Source organism: Coregonus lavaretus, assembly GCF_964263955.1.
Source record: "Coregonus lavaretus genome assembly, chromosome: 9".
Classification (NCBI taxonomy): Eukaryota; Metazoa; Chordata; class Actinopteri; order Salmoniformes; family Salmonidae; genus Coregonus; species Coregonus lavaretus.
Window position 1 is genome coordinate 1552756 of NC_139996.1, and position 21298 is coordinate 1574053.

General features: G+C 46.1%; 1 protein-coding gene across 1 annotated transcript; it reads left to right on the forward strand.

Moving 5' to 3' along the window:
• Positions 1-10019: 10019 nt before the first annotated feature.
• LOC311135435 (ras-related protein Rab-11A) lies at positions 10020-20549 on the forward strand. The gene is made up of 5 exons (XM_084169384.1): positions 10020-10131; positions 11706-11901; positions 13670-13863; positions 17076-17156; positions 19901-20549. The coding sequence occupies exons 1-5, from the start codon at positions 10092-10094 to the stop codon at positions 20035-20037; spliced, it is 648 nt and encodes a 215-aa protein (XP_084025510.1). The 5' UTR covers positions 10020-10091; the 3' UTR covers positions 20038-20549.
• The last annotated feature ends 749 nt before the right edge of the window (positions 20550-21298 follow it).

Below are 21298 nucleotides of genomic sequence, written 5' to 3' on the forward strand. Positions count from 1 at the left end.
GCACAAGGTGCACCTGTGTAATGATCATGCTGTTTAATCAGCTTTTTGATATGCCACACCAGTCAGGTGGATGGATTATCTTGGCAAAGGAGAATTGGGAATAGAGAGGACGAGTTTAACAACCGTAAGTTTACATACACCTTAGCCAAATACATTTAAACTCAGTTTTTCACAATTCCTGACATTTAATCCTAGTAAAAATTCCCTGTCTTTGGTCAGTTAGGATCACCACTTTATTTTAAGAATGTGAAATGTCAGAATAATAGTAGAGAGAATGATTTATTTCAGCTTTTATTTCTTTCATCCCATTCCCAGTGGGTCAGACCTTTAAATTGTTTAACTTGGGTCAAACATTTCGGATAGCCTTCCACAAGCTTCCCACAATAAGTTGGGTGAATTTTGGCCAATTCCTCCTGACAGAGCTGGTGTAACTGAGTCAGGTTTGTAGGCCTCCTTGCTCGCACACGCTTTTTCAGTTCTGCCCACACATTTTCTATAGGATTGAGGTCAGGGCTTTGTGATGGCCACTCCAATACCTTGACTTTGTTGTCCTTAAGCCATTTTGCCACAAATTTGGAAGTATGCTTGGGATCATTGTCCATTTGGAAGACCCTTGGTCCCGAGTGGCGCAGCGGTCTAAGGCACTGCATGTCAGTGCTTGAGGCGTCACTACAGACCCCCTGGTTTGATTCCAGGCTGTATCACAACCGGCCGTGATTGGGAGTCCCATAGGGCGGCGCACAATTGGCCCAGCGTCGTCTGGGTTTGGCTGGTGTAGGCTGTCATTGTAAATAAGAATTTGTTCTTAACTGAGTTGCCTAGTTAAATAAAGGTTAAAAAAAAAATATTTGTGACCAAGCTTTAACTTCCTGACTGATGTCTTGAGATGTTGCTTCAATATATCCACAGAATTTTCCTTCCTCATGATGCCATCTATTTTGTGAAGTGCACCAGTCCCTCCTGCAGCAAAGTACCCCCACAGCATGATGCTGCCACCCCCGTGCTTCACGGTTGGGATGGTGTTCTTCGGCTTGCAAGCAACCCCCCTTTTTCCTCCAAACATAAAGATGGTCATTATGGCCAAACAGTTAAATTTTTGTTTCATCAGACCAGAGGACATTTCTCCAAAAAGTACGGTCTTTGTCCCCATGTGCAGTTGCAAACCGTAGTCTGGCTTTTTTATGGCCGTTTTGGAGCAGTGGCATCTTCCTTGCTGAGCTGCCTTTCAGGTTATGTCGATGTAGGACTCGTTTTACTGTGGATATAGATATCGTTGTACCTGTTTCCTACAGCATCTTCACAAGGTCCTTTGCTGTTGTTCTGGGATTGATTTGCACTTTTCGCACAAAAGTACGTTCATCTCTAGGAGACAGAACGCGTCTCCTAGCTGAGCAGTATGACAGCTGCGTGGTCCCATGGTGTTTATACTTGCGTACTATTCTTTGTACAGATGAACGTGGTCCCTTCAGGCATTTGGAAATTGCTCCCATGGATTAACCAGACTTGTGGAGGTCTACAATTCTTTTTCGAAGGTCTTGGCTGATTTCTTTTGATTTTCCCATGATGTCAAGCAAAGAGGCACTGAGTTTGAAGGTAGGCCTTGAAATACATCCACAGGTACACTTCTAATTGACTCAAATGATGTCAATTAGCCTATCAGAAGCTTCTAAAGCCATGACATCATTTTCTGGAATTTTCCAAGCTGTTTAAAGGCACAGTCAACTTAGTGTATGTAAACTTCTGACCCACTGGAATTGTGATACAGTGAAATTATAAGTGAAATAATCTGTCTGTAAACAATTGTTGGAAAAATTACTTGTGTCATGCACAAAGTAGATGTCCTAACCGACTTGCCAAAACGATAGTTTGTTAAAAAGAAATGTGTGGAGTGGTTGAAAAACGAGTTTTAATGACTCCAACCTAAGTGTATGTAAACTTCCGACTTCAACTGTATATTCAAATGTAGAAACTGGGTTCTGGGAGTGTGTAAACGTAATTGTTTTATTACCGTAGCATTTTTGTATGTTCTCTATAGTCATGTCCTTGTATGTTCTCTATAGTTATGTCCTTGTATGTTCTCTATAGTTATGTCCTTGTATGTTCTTTATAGTTATGTCCTTGTATGTTCTCTATAGTTATGTCCTTGTATGTTCTCTATAGTTATGTCCTTGTATGTTCTCTATAGTTATGTCCTTGTATGTTCTCTATAGTTATGTCCTTGTATGTTCTCTATAGTTATGTCCTTGTCTGTTCTCTATAGTCATGTCCTTGTATGTTCTCTATAGTTATGTCCTTGTATGTTCTCTATAGTTATGTCCTTGTATGTTCTCTATAGTTATGTCCTTGTATGTTCTCTATAGTTATGTCCTTGTATGTTCTCTATAGTTATGTCCTTGAAAATGTATCAATTGACCAAATCTAAATGACAGCTAGATTCCTACATCACCGTCTGGCCTTTCTCTGGCATTTCAAAGATGATGCAAAACAATAAGAAATAGAAAACGCACGTTCTTTTGTTTGTATTATCTTTTACCAGATCTAATGTGTTATATTCTCCTACATTAATTTCACATTTCCACAAACTTCAAAGTGTTTCCTTTCAAATGGTACCAAGAATATGCATATTCTTGCTTCATGTCCTGAGCTACAGGCAGTTCGGGTATGTCATTTTAGGTAAAAAAAAAAAAAAAAAAAAAAAAGGGTACGATCCTTAAGAGGTTATTAAACTAATTTGTGCACAACATTTGAGAGAAACAAGCTTTTTGTGCATATGTAAAATTTCTTGGATCTTTTATTTCAGCTCATGAAACAACACTTTACATGTTAGGTTTATATTTTTGTTTAGTTTATTTAATCTACTCCTCGTAATCCCCAACTGTTTTGACTCACAGTTTAGAACTTCAAAACTTCAGGTCCTACCGAGATTTGAACTCGGATCGCAGGATTCAGAGTCCTGAGTGCTAACCATTACACCATAGAACCGTGCTGTGCTTAGCCGTAGGCACGATACCAATCTTACTCACTGTGATTCTTCCCCCATTACTAGCTGTTGACACAATGTATGAATTTATTCGCTAAATTCATTTAATGTAGATATATTAATGAAATAAAGTCAGAAGAAGTGTTGTCAATGAAAACGCTTGATCCGGAAGTGGCCATTATATATAGCGGTTGGATGCTAAACTAGCTAGCTTTCCTGCTGCTAAGGTTAAATGACAAGGCTCTGGCAGCAGTGTATTGCAGTGCCAGGCAGGATAACACCACTAGGTTAAACGACAAGGCTCTGGCTGCAGTGCATTGCAGTGCCAGGCAGGATAACACCACTAAGGTTAAACGACAAGTGCATTGCAGTGTCAGGCAGGATAACACCACTAGGTTAAACAACATGGCTCTGGCTGCAGTGCATTGCAGTGCCAGGCAGGATAACACCACTAAGGTTAAACGACAAGTGCATTGCAGTGTCAGGCAGGATAACACCACTAGGTTAAACGACATGGCTCTGGCAGCAGTGCATTGCAGTGCCAGGCAGGATAACACCACTAGGTTAAACGACAAGGCTCTGGCTGCAGTGCATTGCAGTGCCAGGCAGGATAACACCACTAAGGTTAAACGACAAGTGCATTGCAGTGTCAGGCAGGATAACACCACTAGGTTAAACGACATGGCTCTGGCTGCAGTGCATTGCAGTGCCAGGCAGGATAACACCACTAAGGTTAAACGACAAGGCTCTGGCAGCAGTGCATTGCAGTGCCAGGCAGGATAACACCACTAAGGTTAAACGACAAGGCTCTGGCTGCAGTGCATTGCAGTGCCAGGCAGGATAACACCACTAAGGTTAAACGACAAGGCTCTGGCTGCAGTGCATTGCAGTGCCAGGCAGGATAACACCACTAGGTTAAATGACAAGGCTCTGGCAGCAGTGTATTGCAGTGCCAGGCAGGATAACACCACTAAGGTTAAACGACAAGGCTCTGGCAGCAGTGCATTGCAGTGCCAGGCAGGATAACACCACTAGGTTAAATGACAAGGCTCTGGCAGCAGTGTATTGCAGTGCCAGGCAGGATAACACCACTAAGGTTAAACGACAAGGCTCTGGCTGCAGTGCATTGCAGTGCCAGGCAGGATAACACCACTAGGTTAAATGACAAGGCTCTGGCAGCAGTGCATTGCAGTGCCAGGCAGGATAACACCACTAAGGTTAAACGACAAGTGCATTGCAGTGCCAGGCAGGATAACACCACTAGGTTAAACGACAAGGCTCTGGCAGCAGTGTATTGCAGTGCCAGGCAGGATAACACCACTAAGGTTAAACGACAAGGCTCTGGCTGCAGTGCATTGCAGTGCCAGGCAGGATAACACCACTAAGGTTAAACGACAAGGCTCTGGCTGCAGTGCATTGCAGTGCCAGGCAGGATAACACCACTAGGTTAAATGACAAGGCTCTGGCAGCAGTGTATTGCAGTGCCAGGCAGGATAACACCACTAAGGTTAAACGACAAGGCTCTGGCAGCAGTGCATTGCAGTGCCAGGCAGGATAACACCACTAGGTTAAATGACAAGGCTCTGGCAGCAGTGTATTGCAGTGCCAGGCAGGATAACACCACTAAGGTTAAACGACAAGTGCATTGCAGTGCCAGGCAGGATAACACCACTAGGTTAAACGACAAGGCTCTGGCAGCAGTGTATTGCAGTGCCAGGCAGGATAACACCACTAAGGTTAAACGACAAGGCTCTGGCTGCAGTGCATTGCAGTGCCAGGCAGGATAACACCACTAAGGTTAAACGACAAGGCTCTGGCTGCAGTGTATTGCAGTGCCAGGCAGGATAACACCACTAAGGTTAAACGACAAGGCTCTGGCTGCAGTGCATTGCAGTGCCAGGCAGGATAACACCACTAAGGTTAAACGACAAGGCTCTGGCAGCAGTGTATTGCAGTGCCAGGCAGGATAACACCACTAAGGTTAAACGACAAGGCTCTGGCTGCAGTGCATTGCAGTGCCAGGCAGGATAACACCACTAAGGTTAAACGACAAGGCTCTGGCTGCAGTGCATTGCAGTGCCAGGCTGGATAACACCACTAAGGTTAAACGACAAGGCTCTGGCAGCAGTGCATTGCAGTGCCAGGCAGGATAACACCACTAAGGTAGAATAACCGATAGGACCAAGGAAGAAAGGAAAGGGACGGTGCCACTTGGATTCAAAGACATCGAACATCTCCTTAATTTTTTTAATTCAGAATGGGGAATAGAGACGACGAGTATGATTACTTATTTAAAGGTACATTTATACTAAATCTGACATAACGTTACTGTTGGTGAAACCATAATATGGAGAGGAAGTACAAAACCAACGACGCTAGACGGAGAGGAATTTGCTTAAGCAAAAGGCAGTTTATTAAACACAGAGATAGCTGGTACTGCTCAAGCTACATGCATGGGATCCTGCTAATTAACATGCATGGACCTAATCATATGCCACGCTAATAGTGTCAGCTGAGAAGGATGGATAAACAGAGTTTTCAGCATTACTTTATACAATGCAACATAATGAAAGGGGTCCTTCTTCTAGTCCCTTGATTGGTTCCCGAGGCGTAGGAGGCGGGTCTGCTCTGTCCAGAGCAGAAGCCCCATTGGTGCACGGCAGAGTCCTCTGCCCTTTGGCACCCGACCAGTAGAAAGAAGTGGAGTTTGTGTGTGTGCGTCCACAGAGAAATGTGTGTGTGAGTGTGTGTATGTCTCAAGGGAAACTCGTGGGGAGCAACAGTGATTGTGGCCTGTGGCGTGGGTGTTGTCCTTGACAAGATATGGTCCTCTGTCCATTGTTCTTGCATAGGAACAGCATTGATTGAAAACAAGCTCCTAACACAAAATGGGTCATGCACAACATTTTAGTCAGACCAAGCTATAACATTTTATATTTACTACGACATTACCTGTCCATAAAATGTGATGTAATCCGAGTTTGCTGGGAGTGGTCGCCTGGCTACGGCACAGGAAGCTAAGCTAGTTAGCGGCTAGCTAACGCTACGCATTTGTAGCCAGCTGACTTTAGCCTGATATCCTGCGAACTTAAAAGGAGGGCGTTTGGATATTATTGGATATAAATATATCTATTGGGTCATTGTCTTGATATTCGCAATAATGCTAACTAACAGCCGTTGATGATTTGTATTTAGCTTGTTGGCCAGTAAAAAAAAAAAAAGAAAAAAAGGGTACGATCCTTAAGAGGTTATTAAACTAATTTGTGCACAACATTTGAGAGAAACAAGCTTTTTGTGCATATGTAAAATTTCTTGGATCTTTTATTTCAGCTCATGAAACAACACTTTACATGTTAGGTTTATATTTTTGTTTAGTTTATTTAATCTACTCCTCGTAATCCCCAACTGTTTTGACTCACAGTTTAGAACTTCAAAACTTCAGGTCCTACCGAGATTTGAACTCGGATCGCAGGATTCAGAGTCCTGAGTGCTAACCATTACACCATAGAACCGTGCTGTGCTTAGTCGTAGGCACGATACCAATCTTACTAACTGGGATTCTTCCGACCATTCTTCCCCCATTACTAGCTGTTGACACAATGTATGAATTTATTCGCTAAATTCATTTAATGTAGATATATTAATGAAATAAAGTGAGAAGAAGTGTTATCAATGAAAACGCTTGATCCGGAAGTGGGCATTATATATAGCGGTTGGATGCTAAACTAGCTAGCTTTCCTGCTGCTAAGGTTTATATATTTATATTTATATATTTTAGTCATTTAGCAGACGCTCTTATCCAGAGCGACTTACAGGAGCAAGTAGGGTTAAGTGCCTTGCTCAAGGGCACATCGACAGATTTTTCACCTAGTCGATTTTTCACGGTGCCACTTGGATTCAAAGACATCGAACATCCTTAAGGTTAAACGACAAGGCTCTGGCTGCAGTGTATTGCAGTGCCAGGCAGGATAACACCACTAGGTTAAACGACAAGGCTCTGGCAGCAGTGTATTGCAGTGCCAGGCAGGATAACACCACTAGGTTAAACGACAAGGCTCTGGCAGCAGTGCATTGCAGTGCCAGGCAGGATAACACCACTAAGGTTAAATGACAAGGCTCTGGCAGCAGTGTATTGCAGTGCCAGGCAGGATAACACCACTAAGGTTAAACGACAAGGCTCTGGCAGCAGTGTATTGCAGTGCCAGGCAGGATAACACCACTAAGGTTAAACGACAAGGCTCTGGCTGCAGTGCATTGCAGTGCCAGGCAGGATAACACCACTAGGTTAAACGACAAGGCTCTGGCTGCAGTGCATTGCAGTGCCAGGCAGGATAACACCACTAAGGTTAAACGACAAGGCTCTGGCTGCAGTGCATTGCAGTGCCAGGCAGGATAACACCACTAAGGTTAAACGACAAGGCTCTGGCTGCAGTGCATTGCAGTGCCAGGCAGGATAACACCACTAGGTTAAACGACAAGGCTCTGGCTGCAGTGTATTGCAGTGCCAGGCAGGATAACACCACTAAGGTTAAACGACAAGGCTCTGGCAGCAGTGTATTGCAGTGCCAGGCAGGATAACACCACTAAGGTTAAACGACAAGGCTCTGGCAGCAGTGCATTGCAGTGCCAGGCAGGATAACACCACTAGGTTAAACGACAAGGCTCTGGCTGCAGTGCATTGCAGTGCCAGGCAGGATAACACCACTAAGGTTAAACGACAAGGCTCTGGCTGCAGTGTATTGCAGTGCCAGGCAGGATAACACCACTAAGGTTAAACGACAAGGCTCTAGCAGCAGTGTATTGCAGTGCCAGGCAGGATAACACCACTAAGGTTAAACGACAAGGCTCTGGCAGCAGTGTATTGCAGTGCCAGGCAGGATAACACCACTAAGGTTAAACGACAAGGCTCTGGCAGCAGTGCATTGCAGTGCCAGGCAGGATAACACCACTAGGTTAAACGACAAGGCTCTGGCTGCAGTGCATTGCAGTGCCAGGCAGGATAACACCACTAAGGTTAAACGACAAGGCTCTAGCAGCAGTGCATTGCAGTGCCAGGCAGGATAACACCACTAAGGTTAAACGACAAGGCTCTGGCTGCAGTGTATTGCAGTGCCAGGCAGGATAACACCACTAAGGTTAAACGACAAGGCACTGGCTGCAGTGCATTGCAGTGCCAGGCAGGATAACACCACTAAGGTTAAACGACAAGGCTCTAGCAGCAGTGCATTGCAGTGCCAGGCAGGATAACACCACTAAGGTTAAACGACAAGGCTCTGGCTGCAGTGTATTGCAGTGCCAGGCAGGATAACACCACTAAGGTTAAACGACAAGGCTCTAGCAGCAGTGCATTGCAGTGCCAGGCAGGATAACACCACTAAGGTTAAACGACAAGGCTCTGGCTGCAGTGTATTGCAGTGCCAGGCAGGATAACACCACTAAGGTTAAACGACAAGGCTCTAGCAGCAGTGCATTGCAGTGCCAGGCAGGATAACACCACTAAGGTTAAACGACAAGGCTCTGGCTGCAGTGTATTGCAGTGCCAGGCAGGATAACACCACTAGGTTAAACGACAAGGCTCTAGCAGCAGTGCATTGCAGTGCCAGGCAGGATAACACCACTAGGTTAAACGACAAGGCTCTAGCAGCAGTGCATTGCAGTGCCAGGCAGGATAACACCACTAGGTTAAACGACAAGGCTCTAGCAGCAGTGTATTGCAGTGCCAGGCAGGATAACACCACTAAGGTTAAACGACAAGGCTCTGGCAGCAGTGCATTGCAGTGCCAGGCAGGATAACACCACTAAGGTTAAACGACAAGGCTCTGGCTGCAGTGCATTGCAGTGCCAGGCAGGATAACACCACTAAGGTTAAACGACAAGGCTCTGGCTGCAGTGTATTGCAGTGCCAGGCAGGATAACACCACTAAGGTTAAACGACAAGGCTCTGGCAGCAGTGTATTGCAGTGCCAGGCAGGATAACACCACTAGGTTAAACGACAAGGCTCTAGCAGCAGTGTATTGCAGTGCCAGGCAGGATAACACCACTAAGGTTAAACGACAAGGCTCTGGCAGCAGTGCATTGCAGTGCCAGGCAGGATAACACCACTAAGGTTAAACGACAAGGCTCTGGCTGCAGTGCATTGCAGTGCCAGGCAGGATAACACCACTAAGGTTAAACGACAAGGCTCTGGCTGCAGTGTATTGCAGTGCCAGGCAGGATAACACCACTAAGGTTAAACGACAAGGCTCTGGCAGCAGTGTATTGCAGTGCCAGGCAGGATAACACCACTAAGGTTAAACGACAAGGCTCTAGCAGCAGTGTATTGCAGTGCCAGGCAGGATAACACCACTAGGTTAAATGACAAGGCTCTGGCAGCAGTGCATTGCAGTGCCAGGCAGGATAACACCACTAAGGTTAAACGACAAGGCTCTGGCTGCAGTGTATTGCAGTGCCAGGCAGGATAACACCACTAAGGTTAAACGACAAGGCTCTGGCAGCAGTGTATTGCAGTGCCAGGCAGGATAACACCACTAGGTTAAACGACAAGGCTCTGGCTGCAGTGCATTGCAGTGCCAGGCAGGATAACACCACTAAGGTTAAACGACAAGGCTCTGGCAGCAGTGTATTGCAGTGCCAGGCAGGATAACACCACTAAGGTTAAACGACAAGGCTCTGGCTGCAGTGCATTGCAGTGCCAGGCAGGATAACACCACTAAGGTTAAACGACAAGGCTCTGGCTGCAGTGCATTGCAGTGCCAGGCAGGATAACACCACTAGGTTAAACGACAAGGCTCTGGCTGCAGTGCATTGCAGTGCCAGGCAGGATAACACCACTAAGGTTAAACGACAAGGCTCTGGCTGCAGTGCATTGCAGTGCCAGGCAGGATAACACCACTAAGGTTAAACGACAAGGCTCTGGCAGCAGTGTATTGCAGTGCCAGGCAGGATAACACCACTAAGGTTAAACGACAAGGCTCTGGCTGCAGTGCATTGCAGTGCCAGGCAGGATAACACCACTAAAGTAGAATAACCGATAGGACCAAGGAAGAAAGGAAAGGGACGGTGCCACTTGGATTCAAAGACATCGAACGGCCTTAATTTTTTAAATTCAGAATGGGGAATAGAGACGACGAGTATGATTACTTATTTAAAGGTACATTTATACTAAATCTGACATAACGTTACCTGTCCATAAAATGTGATGTAATCCGAGTTTGCTGGGAGTGGTCGCCTGGCTACGGCACAGGAAGCTAAGCTAGTTAGCGGTTAGCTAACGCTACGCATTTGCAGCCAGCTGACTTTAGCCTGATATCCTGCGAACTTAAAAGGAGGGCGTTTGGATATTATTGGATATAAATATAGCTATTGGGTCATTGTCTTGATATTCGCAATAATGCTAACTAACAGCCGTTGATGATTTGTATTTAGCTTGTTGGCCAGTTAGCTGGAGTGCGGCAACGTTACCGTCAGGAAATAAACAACTAACGGTAGTTAGATTTTACACCAGTAACAGCCATCTAGTTAACCAGCTACTTTGCCAAATGACCACATAGCTAACGTTAACTTAGTTAGCTAGCTACTGAAACCATAGCTAGTTGCTCCAGCTACCTAAACGTTATAGCTAGCTCTGTGATGTCATGTCTACTAGCTAGCTATGTACCATACTAACAGCGGCTTCAACAACATGCTCATCATCATGCCATAGGATCAAACGTCTTCTTCCTAGCTAGGTGCATTTAAAATATAATAATTTAATTTAATTAATATGCCATTTAGCAGACGCTTTTATCCAAAGCGACTTACAGTCGTGCGTGCATACATTTTTGTGTATGGGTGGTCCCGGGGATCGAACCCACTACCTTGGCGTTACAAGCGCCATGCTCTACCAGCTGAGCTACAGAGGACCACTAGCCTTGCTTTCAATTGTATTGGGTTGCACAGAAAACTGGTAGTGGAAAGACAGAAGTCAAATAGAAATCCATTTCAATACGCTATGCCGGTGGGCAGGACGGTTGGTCATTATGACAGGGGGAATTTGAGACAAAATAGCTCAACGATGGTATTATTAAAGATGGTATTATTAAAGATGTTCCAAACGTGGGTCTGTTGTAGACCCACTTGCTCTCTGAGGTTAGAGCGTTGGGCCAGGAACCGAAAACCAGAGCTGACAAGGCGAAAGATCTGTTTCTCCAGGGTGCTGTACAATGGTTACCCTGGCTGTATCCCCACTTTCTGCTGGTGTCTCAGGGGGAGTTGGGATATGCAGAGAAAAACACGTTTTCATTACACACTTGTAGTACAAGCACCCACCATATTACTAGTATGAATGTTATTACCTCATGTCAAAATAAGTCCACATGTGGATAAAAAACGGTTTAATAATACGCTCCTTTAGATATTTTGTCTCAAATCCCCCCCCAACAACAGCTTCCTATTCAGCTTCCTATTCTACATCATAATGAATGGGCTCCTGCTTGTTAGTTGTTAGCATATGATGGTAATCCGGTCAAAGCACGTTTAGATTCAGGTAAATACTATTTCTTTATTGTACAATAAGGGGGTGTATTGTATTGATGTATGCGATGTCTGTTGTTTTATATTCCTGCTGTAATAGATCTAGAGGATGTGTGTTGTAAACTGACTGCCTTCTTCAATGTGAGGGGAAATCAGGGGATACATTAAGTTGTTTTGAATTGACTCTAACCTGTCTCTTTGTCTCTGGCCCAGTGGTGTTGATCGGAGACTCTGGTGTGGGGAAGAGTAACCTATTGTCTCGTTTCACCCGGAATGAGTTTAACCTGGAGAGTAAGAGCACCATCGGGGTGGAGTTTGCCACCCGCAGCATCCAGGTGGACGGCAAGACAGTGAAGGCCCAGATCTGGGACACGGCCGGTCAGGAGAGATACCGGGCTATCACCTCAGCGTGAGTCTGGGGATTGGGCCCATTTGGAAAACACTTTGAAACACCCTATTTTTCATGGAAATACTGCCTTCCGAAATGTTGCATATTAAACTTTAAAAATCATATGAAAGTATCATGCATAGTCCAACACATAGACCTAATGCATTTAGTTGGAGAGTCAGTCCAACTCATAGACCTAATGCATTTAGTTGGAGAGTCAGTCCAACTCATAGGCCTAATGCATTTAGTTGGAGAGTCAGTCCAACTCATAGGCCTAATGCATTTAGTTGGAGAGTCAGTCCAACTCATAGGCCTAATGCATTTAGTTGGAGAGTCAGTCCAACTCATAGGCCTAATGCATTTAGTTGGAGAGTCAGTCCAACTCATAGACCTAATGCATTTAGTTGGAGAGTCAGTCCAACTCATAGGCCTAATGCATTTAGTTGGAGAGTCAGTCCAACTCATAGGCCTAATGCATTTAGTTGGAGAGTCAGTCCAACTCATAGGCCTAATGCATTTAGTTGGAGAGTCAGTCCAACTCAGACCTAATGCATTTAGTTGGAGAGTCAGTCCAACTCATAGGCCTAATGCATTTAGTTGGAGAGTCAGTCCAACTCATAGGCCTAATGCATTTAGTTGGAGAGTCAGTCCAACTCATAGACCTAATGCATTTAGTTGGAGAGTCAGTCCAACTCATAGGCCTAATGCATTTAGTTGGAGAGTCAGTCCAACTCATAGGCCTAATGCATTTAGTTGGAGAGTCAGTCCAACTCAGACCTAATGCATTTAGTTGGAGAGTCAGTCCAACTCATAGGCCTAATGCATTTAGTTGGAGAGTCAGTCCAACTCATAGACCTAATGCATTTAGTTGGAGAGTCAGTCCAACTCATAGGCCTAATGCATTTAGTTGGAGAGTCAGTCCAACTCATAGACCTAATGCATTTAGTTGGAGAGTCAGTCCAACTCATAGGCCTAATGCATTTAGTTGGAGAGTCAGTCCAACTCATAGACCTAATGCATTTAGTTGGAGAGTCAGTCCAACTCATAGGCCTAATGCATTTAGTTGGAGAGTCAGTCCAACTCATAGGCCTAATGCATTTAGTTGGAGAGTCAGTCCAACTCATAGGCCTAATGCATTTAGTTGGAGAGTCAGTCCAACTCATAGGCCTAATGCATTTAGTTGGAGAGTCAGTCCAACTCATAGGCCTAATGCATTTAGTTGGAGAGTCAGTCCAACTCAGACCTAATGCATTTAGTTGGAGAGTCAGTCCAACTCATAGGCCTAATGCATTTAGTTGGAGAGTCAGTCCAACTCATAGGCCTAATGCATTTAGTTGGAGAGTCAGTCCAACTCATAGACCTAATGCATTTAGTTGGAGAGTCAGTCCAACTCATAGGCCTAATGCATTTAGTTGGAGAGTCAGTCCAACTCATAGGCCTAATGCATTTAGTTGGAGAGTCAGTCCAACTCATAGGCCTAATGCATTTAGTTGGAGAGTCAGTCCAACTCATAGGCCTAATGCATTTAGTTGGAGAGTCAGTCCAACTCATAGGCCTATAATGTTGGTTTCAGTTTTAGACTGGACCTATCACAGATAGACATCCTGACTTATTTGAGACATTTTAAACTTTCCATCAGAATGAACGGGTTCTTCTAGAAAGCATGGACCAATGTATTTAGGCTATTTCAAAGCCTGTTACAAGGTTTAGTTCTAGTTTCTAACAACACGATATAGACCATCTCTGTTTGTCACCTTTGATCCCAACTCCCCGAACTCTGCATCCTCAGGTATTACCGTGGCGCGGTGGGGGCCTTGTTGGTCTATGACATCGCCAAGCACCTGACCTATGAAAACGTGGAGCGTTGGCTGAAGGAGCTGAGAGACCATGCAGACAGCAACATCGTCATCATGCTGGTCGGCAACAAGAGTGACCTGCGCCACCTCAGGGCTGTGCCCACCGACGAGGCAAGGACATTCGCAGGTCAGTGTGTGTGTGTGGGTGGCATGGGCCAGACAATAAGAGTGATCTGTGCCCCTCAGGGCTGTGCCCACCGACGAGGCAAGGACATTCGCAGGTCAGTGTGTGTGTGGGTGGCATGGGCCAGACAATAAGAGTGATCTGTGCCCCCTCAGGGCTGTGCCCACCGACGAGGCAAGGACATTCGCAGGTCAGTGTGTGTGTGGGTGGCATGGGCCAGACAATAAGAGTGATCTGTGCCCACCGACGACGCAGCTTAGTGCAGTACCAACTCACACAGAAAGAGATCTAGGAGTAGTGGTGTTAACGTTTTCATTATTTTCCTTAGCCATGAGTGGCTGTTAGTTATCATGGTTTATTTATCCAAATAGGAAGATACAGTGGCTTGCGAAAGTATTCACCCCCCTTGGCATTTTAAATTAAAAATGATTTTTGGGGGGGGGGTTGTATCATTTGATTTACACAACATGCCTACCACTTTGAAGATGCAAAATATTTTTTTTTGTGAAACTTGGTGCATAACTAGTCACCCCCCCCCCCCCCAAAGTCAATACTTTGTAGAGCCACCTTTTGCAGCAATTACAGCTGCAAGTCTCTTGGGGTATGTCTCTATAAGCTTGGCACATCTAGCCACTGGGATTTACCATTTTTCAAGGTAAAACTGCTCCAGCTCCTTCAAGTTGGATGGGTTCCGCTGGTGTACAGCAATCTTTAAGTCATACCACAGATTCTCAATTGGATTGAGGTCTGGGCTTTGACTAGGCCATTCCAAGACATTTAAATGTTTCCCCTTAAACCACTCAAATTTTGCTTTAGCAGTATGCTTAGGGTCATTGTCCTGCTGGAAAGTGAACCTCCGTCCCAGTCTCAAATCTCTGGAAGATTGAAACCGGTTTCCCTCAAGAATTTACCTGTATTTAGCGCCATCCATCATTCCTTCAATTCTGACCAGTTTCCCAGTCCCTGCCGATGAAAAACATCCCCACAGCATGATGCTGCCACCACCATACTTCACTGTGGGAATGGTGTTCTCTGGGTGATGAGAGGTGTTGGGTTTGCGCCAGACATAGCATCTTCCTTGATGGCCAAAAAGCTAAATTTTTGTCTCATCTGACCAGAGTACCTTCTTCCATATGTTTGGGGAGCCTCCCACATGTGTTTGCTTACGAAATGTGTTTGCTTATTTTTTTCTTTAAGCAATGGCTTTTTTCTGGCCACTCTTCCGTAAAGCCCAGCTCTGTGGAGTGTACGGCTTAAAGTGGTCCTATGGACAGATACTCCAATCTCCGCTGTGGAGCTTTGCAGCTCCTTCAGGGTTATCTTTGGTCTCTTTGTTGCCTCTCTGATTAATGCCCTCCTTGCCTGGTCTGTGAGTTTTGGTGGGCGGCCCTCTCTTGGCAGGTTTGTTGTGGTGCCATATTCTTTCCATTTTCTATTAATGGATTTAATGGTGTTCTGTGGGATGTTCAAAGTTTCTGATATTTTTTTATAACCCAACCCTGATCTGTACTTCTCCACAACTTTGTCCCTGACCTGTTTGGAGAGCTCCTTGGTCTTCATGGTGCCGCTTGCTTGGTGGTGCCCCTTGCTTAGTGGTGTTGCAGACTCTGGGGCCTTTCAGAGCAGGTGTATATATATACTGAGATCATGTGACAGATTATGTAACACTTAGATTGGACACAGGTGGACTTTATTTAACTAATAATGTGACTTCTGAAGGTAATTGGTTGCACCAGATCTTATTTAGGGGCTTCATAGCAAAGGGGGTGAACACATATGCACGCACCACTTCTCCGTTATTTATTTTGTAGAATATTTTGAAACAAGTTATTTTTTTCATTTCACTTCACCAATTTTGACTATTTTGTGTATGTTCATTACATTAAATCCAAATAAAAATCAATTTAAATTACAGGTTGTAATGCAACAAAATAGGAAAAACGCCAAGGGGGATGAATACTTTTGCAAGGCACTGTATCTCTAATGTAATAGGAAGACATCTGTAATGTAACAGGAAGACATCTCTAATGTAACAGGAAGACATCTCTAATGTAACAGGAAGACATCTCTAATGTAACAGGAAGACATCTACTGTAAAAGGAAGACGTCTCTAATGTAACAGGAAGACATCTCTAATGTAACAGGAAGACATCTCTAATGTAACAGGAAGACATCTCTAATGTAACAGGAAGACATCTGTAATGTAACAGGAAGACATCTCTAATGTAACAGGAAGACATCTCTAATGTAACAGGAAGACGTCTCTAATGTAACAGGAAGACATATCTAATGTAACAGGAAGACGTCTCTAATGTAACAGGAAGACGTCTGTAATGTAACAGGAAGACGTCTCTAATGTAACAGGAAGACGTCTGTAATGTAACAGGAAGACATCTGTAATGTAACAGGAAGACGTCTCTAATGTAACAGGAAGACGTCTCTAATGTAACAGGAAGACATCTCTAATGTAACAGGAAGACATCTCTAATGTAACAGGAAGACGTCTGTAATGTAACAGGAAGACATCTGTAATGTAACAGGAAGACATCTCTAATGTAACAGGAAGACATCTCTAATGTAACAGGAAGACATCTGTAATGTAACAGGAAGACATCTGTAATGTAACAGGAAGACATCTGTAATGTAACAGGAAGATATCTCTAATGTAACAGGAAGACATCTCTAATGTAACAGGAAGACGTCTCTAATGTAACAGGAAGACGTCTCTAATGTAACAGGAAGACATCTCTAATGTAACAGGAAGACATCTGTAATGTAACAGGAAGACATCTGTAATGTAACAGGAAGACGTCTGTAATGTAACAGGAAGACATCTGTAATGTAACAGGAAGACATCTCTAATGTAACAGGAAGACATCTCTAATGTAACAGGAAGACATCTGTAATGTAACAGGAAGACATATCTAATGTAACAGGAAGACGTCTCTAATGTAACAGGAAGACATCTCTAATGTAACAGGAAGACATCTCTAATGTAACAGGAAGACATCTCTAATGTAACAGGAAGACATCTCTAATGTAACAGGAAGACATCTCTAATGTAACAGGAAGACATCTCTAATGTAACAGGAAGACGTCTCTAATGTAACAGGAAGACGTCTCTAATGTAACAGGAAGGTGTCTTGAAGATTAATGGTAGAGACCTCAACACAGTAGTGATTGACATGTGTTTACGGTTTCCCTCTGTCCCTCAGAGAAGAACGGCTTGTCTTTCCTGGAGACTTCAGCCCTGGACTCTACTAACGTGGAGACATCCTTCCAGACCATTCTGACGGGTGAGGGGTCTTTTCTACCATAGAAATAGATTGTATTTCTGGATCTGAAGATAACTCTGATTGATTTGTATGTATGATAGGCTGGAAGGTTTGATACAGTGTCATGATATAGACTTGTGGTGGTAAAGACTTTTATTGCATCATGGCTCTGGGGTTTGTGTGCGTTCGTGCGTGCGTGTGAGAGAGAAGAGAACAGTGATTGTGTGTTGGAGTGACCAGGGCCAGATCTGCCTGAATACCTAATCACAGCTGAGACATGACTAGCCTTGATGAGGTCTAATGTGTGGGTTCTCCTGAAGTCCAGTTCTTCTAACAGGATATGACCACCATAATGCTTTGCAGCTGGGTCCTAATGCTGCTCTGCTCTAGACTGGTCCCAGATCTGTTTATAATGCTGGGCCTCTGACCCTGTCCTGTCCTGCTGTATACCAGCTCCTTCCTCTGATCCTGTCCTGTCCTGCTGTATACCAGCTCCTTCCTCTGATCCTGTCCTGTCCTGCTGTATACCAGCTCCTTCCTCTGATCCTGTCCTGCTGTATACCAGCTCCTTCCTCTGATCCTGTCCTGCTGTATACCAGCTCCTTCCTCTGATCCTGTCCTGCTGTGTACCAACTCCTTCCTCTGATCCTGTCCTGCTGTGTACCAACTCCTTCCTCTGATCCTGTCCTGCTGTGTACCAGCTCCTTCCTCTGATCCTGTCCTGCTGTGTACCAACTCCTTCCTCTGATCCTGTCCTGCTGTATACCAGCTCCTTCCTCTGATCCTGTCCTGTCATGCTGTGTACCAACTCCTTCCTCTGATCCTGTCCTGTCATGCTGTGTACCAACTCCTTCCTCTGATCCTGTCCTGTCCTGCTGTATACCAGCTCCTTCCTCTGATCCTGTCCTGTCCTGTCCTGCTGTGTACCAACTCCTTCTTCTGATCCTGTCCTGCTGTATACCAGCTCCTTCCTCTGATCCTGTCCTGCTGTATACCAGCTCCTTCCTCTGATCCTGTCCTGCTGTGTACCAGCTCCTTCCTCTGATCCTGTCCTGCTGTATACCAGCTCCTTCCTCTGATCCTGTCCTGCTGTGTACCAGCTCCTTCCTCTGATCCTGTCCTGTCCTGCTGTGTACCAACTCCTTCCTCTGACCCTGTCCTGTCCTGCTGTGTACCAGCTCCTTCCTCTGATCCTGTCCTGTCCTGCTGTATACCAGCTCCTTCCTCTGATCCTGTCCTGCTGTATACCAGCTCCTTCCTCTGATCCTGTCCTGCTGTGTACCAACTCCTTCCTCTGATCCTGTCCTGTCCTGCTGTATATCAGATCCTTCCTCTGACCCTGTCCTGTCCTGCTGTATACCAGCTCCTTCCTCTGATCCTGTCCTGCTGTGTACCAACTCCTTCCTCTGATCCTGTCCTGTCCTGCTGTATATCAGATCCTTCCTCTGACCCTGTCCTGTCCTGCTGTATACCAGCTCCTTCCTCTGATCCTGTCCTGCTGTGTACCAGCTCCTTCCTCTGATCCTGTCCTGCTGTATACCAGCTCCTTCCTCTGATCCTGTCCTGCTGTATACCAGCTCCTTCCTCTGATCCTGTCCTGCTGTGTACCAACTCCTTCCTCTGACCCTGTCCTGTCCTGCTGTATACCAGCTCCTTCCTCTGATCCTGTCCTGTCCTGCTGTGTACCAGCTCCTTCCTCTGATCCTGTCCTGTCCTGCTGTATACCAGCTCCTTCCTCTGATCCTGTCCTGCTGTGTACCAACTCCTTCCTCTGATCCTGTCCTGCTGTGTACCAGCTCCTTCCTCTGATCCTGTCCTGTCCTGCTGTATACCAGCTCCTTCCTCTGATCCTGTCCTGTCCTGCTGTATACCAGCTCCTTCCTCTGATCCTGTCCTGTCCTGCTGTATACCAGCTCCTTCCTCTGATCCTGTCCTGTCCTGCTGTATACCAGCTCCTTCCTCTGATCCTGTCCTGCTGTATACCAGCTCCTTCCTCTGACCCTGTCCTGCCCTTTCCTGCTCTACACTATCCTGTCCTGTCCTGCCAGTCCTGCCTGTCCTGCCTGCACTAACAAGCACACAGTGTAGTCAAACAAATGTTTTAAAGGGAGTTTTATCAGATTCTATCTGGTGATTGTGTTAGATAAGCTTCCTGTTTAAGCTGTGAGTGCTAAGCCTTTTCTCAAGTATATATCCCCATCTCCTCGCCTCCTCCTCAAAAGGAGGGGAGTCATCTCTGATCTTCTCCTCCAATGGATTGTGAGAAAGCGGTGTGGAGAGAGGATGGGACGGAGGAAATGAGACAGAGGCCTAGTGTTCTCAGGTCTTTCTATGTGAGTGAGGTTGATGTTAATGACCTGTCTCCTTCCCTCCCTTCCCCCTCCCCTCACTCTCCCCACCACTCCCTGTCTCCTCCCTCCCCTCTCTTTCCCCACCACTCCCTGTCTCCTCCTCTCCTCCCTCCCCTCTCTTTCCCCACCACTCCCTGTCTCCCTTCCCCCTCCCCTCTCTCCCCACCACTCCTTGTCTCCCTCCCTCCCCCCTCCCCTCACTCTCCCCACCACACCCTGTCTCCCTCCCCCCTCCCCTCACTCTCCCCACCACTCCCTGTCTCCCTCCCCCCTCCCCTCACTCTCCCCACCACTCCCTGTCTCCCTTCCCCCTCCCCTCTCTCCCCACCACTCCCTGTCTCCCTCCCCCCTCCCCTCTCTCCCCACCACTCCCTGTCTCCTCCCTCCCTCTCCTCTGTACCCCCCTCCCTGCAGAAATCTATCGCATCGTGTCTCAGAAACAGATGTCAGACCGACGAGACAACGACATGTCGCCTAGCAACAACGTGGTCAACATCCAGGTGCAGCCGACGGAGAATAAACCAAAGATGCAGTGTTGTCAGAGCATCTGACCCCCGACCCCCGACCCCAAACACCCTTCTAAAAGACTGCTTGGTCCTGTCTGTCTGAGACACAGCTGCATGGCCAGTCTCTAAATGCCATGCCTCCATGTCGAGGCTGAGGCTGTGTCCAGATTCTCCACCCTTCCTCCCAAAGTCTGAACGTTCACACTCCGTCATGGATTCAAAAGCATTGGATTGTAATCATTGGTTGAAGGGAGTTTATTTCCACCATTGTTAAATGTATGATGGGAAGTGTGCAAGGGAACACTTTGTGAAAAGGGTGGATAATTAGGGTGCAGCATGTGTCTGAGCCCGTTGGTTCCTTAAGGATCCCCAGTCAGAACCATACAGCTGTGTCTGAGCCCGTTGGTTCCTTAAGGATCCCCAGTCAGAACCATACAGCTGTGTCTGAGCCCGTTGGTTCCTTAAGGATCCCCAGTCAGAACCATACAGCTGTGTCTGAGCCCGTTGGTTCCTTAAGGATCCCCAGTCAGAACCATACAGCTGTCTGAGCCCGTTGGTTCCTTAAGGATCCCCGGTCAGGACTATACAGCTGTCTGAGCCCGTTGGTTCCTTAAGGATCCCCAGTCAGGACCATACAGCTGTGTCTGAGCCCGTTGGTTCCTTAAGGATCCCCAGTCAGAACCATACAGCTGTGTCTGAGCCCGTTGGTTCCTTAAGGATCCCCAGTCAGGACCATACAGCTGTGTCTGAGCCCGTTGGTTCCTTAAGGATCCCCAGTCAGAACCATACAGCTGTGTCTGAGCCCGTTGGTTCCTTAAGGATCCCCAGTCAGAACCATACAGCTGTGTCTAGGCCCGTTGGTTCCTTAAGGATCCCCAGTCAGAACCATACAGCTGTGTCTAGACCCGTTGGTTCCTTAAGGAACCCCAGTCAGAACCATACAGCTGTGTCTGAGCCCGTTGGTTCCTTAAGGATCCCCAGTCAGAACCATACAGCTGTGTCTAGGCCCGTTGGTTCCTTAAGGATCCCCAGTCAGAACCATACAGCTGTGTCTGAGCCCGTTGGTTCCTTAAGGATCCCCAGTCAGGACTATACAGCTGTGTCTGAGCCCGTTGGTTCCTTAAGGATCCCCAGTCAGAACCATACAGCTGTCTGAGCCCGTTGGTTCCTTAAGGATCCCCAGTCAGAACCATACAGCTGTGTCTGAGCCCGTTGGTTCCTTAAGGATCCCCAGTCAGAACCATACAGCTGTGTCTAGGCCCGTTGGTTCCTTAAGGATCCCCAGTCAGAACCATACAGCTGTGTC

Coding starts and splice junctions, on each gene's coding strand:
- LOC311135435 (XM_084169384.1), top strand. CDS start 10,092: ATGGGGAATAGAGACGACGAGTATGATTACTTATTTAAAG. Junction 11,902..13,669: donor TACCGGGCTATCACCTCAGC/GTGAGTCTGGGG, acceptor CTGCATCCTCAG/GTATTACCGTGGCGCGGTGG. Junction 13,864..17,075: donor CGAGGCAAGGACATTCGCAG/GTCAGTGTGTGT, acceptor TCTGTCCCTCAG/AGAAGAACGGCTTGTCTTTC.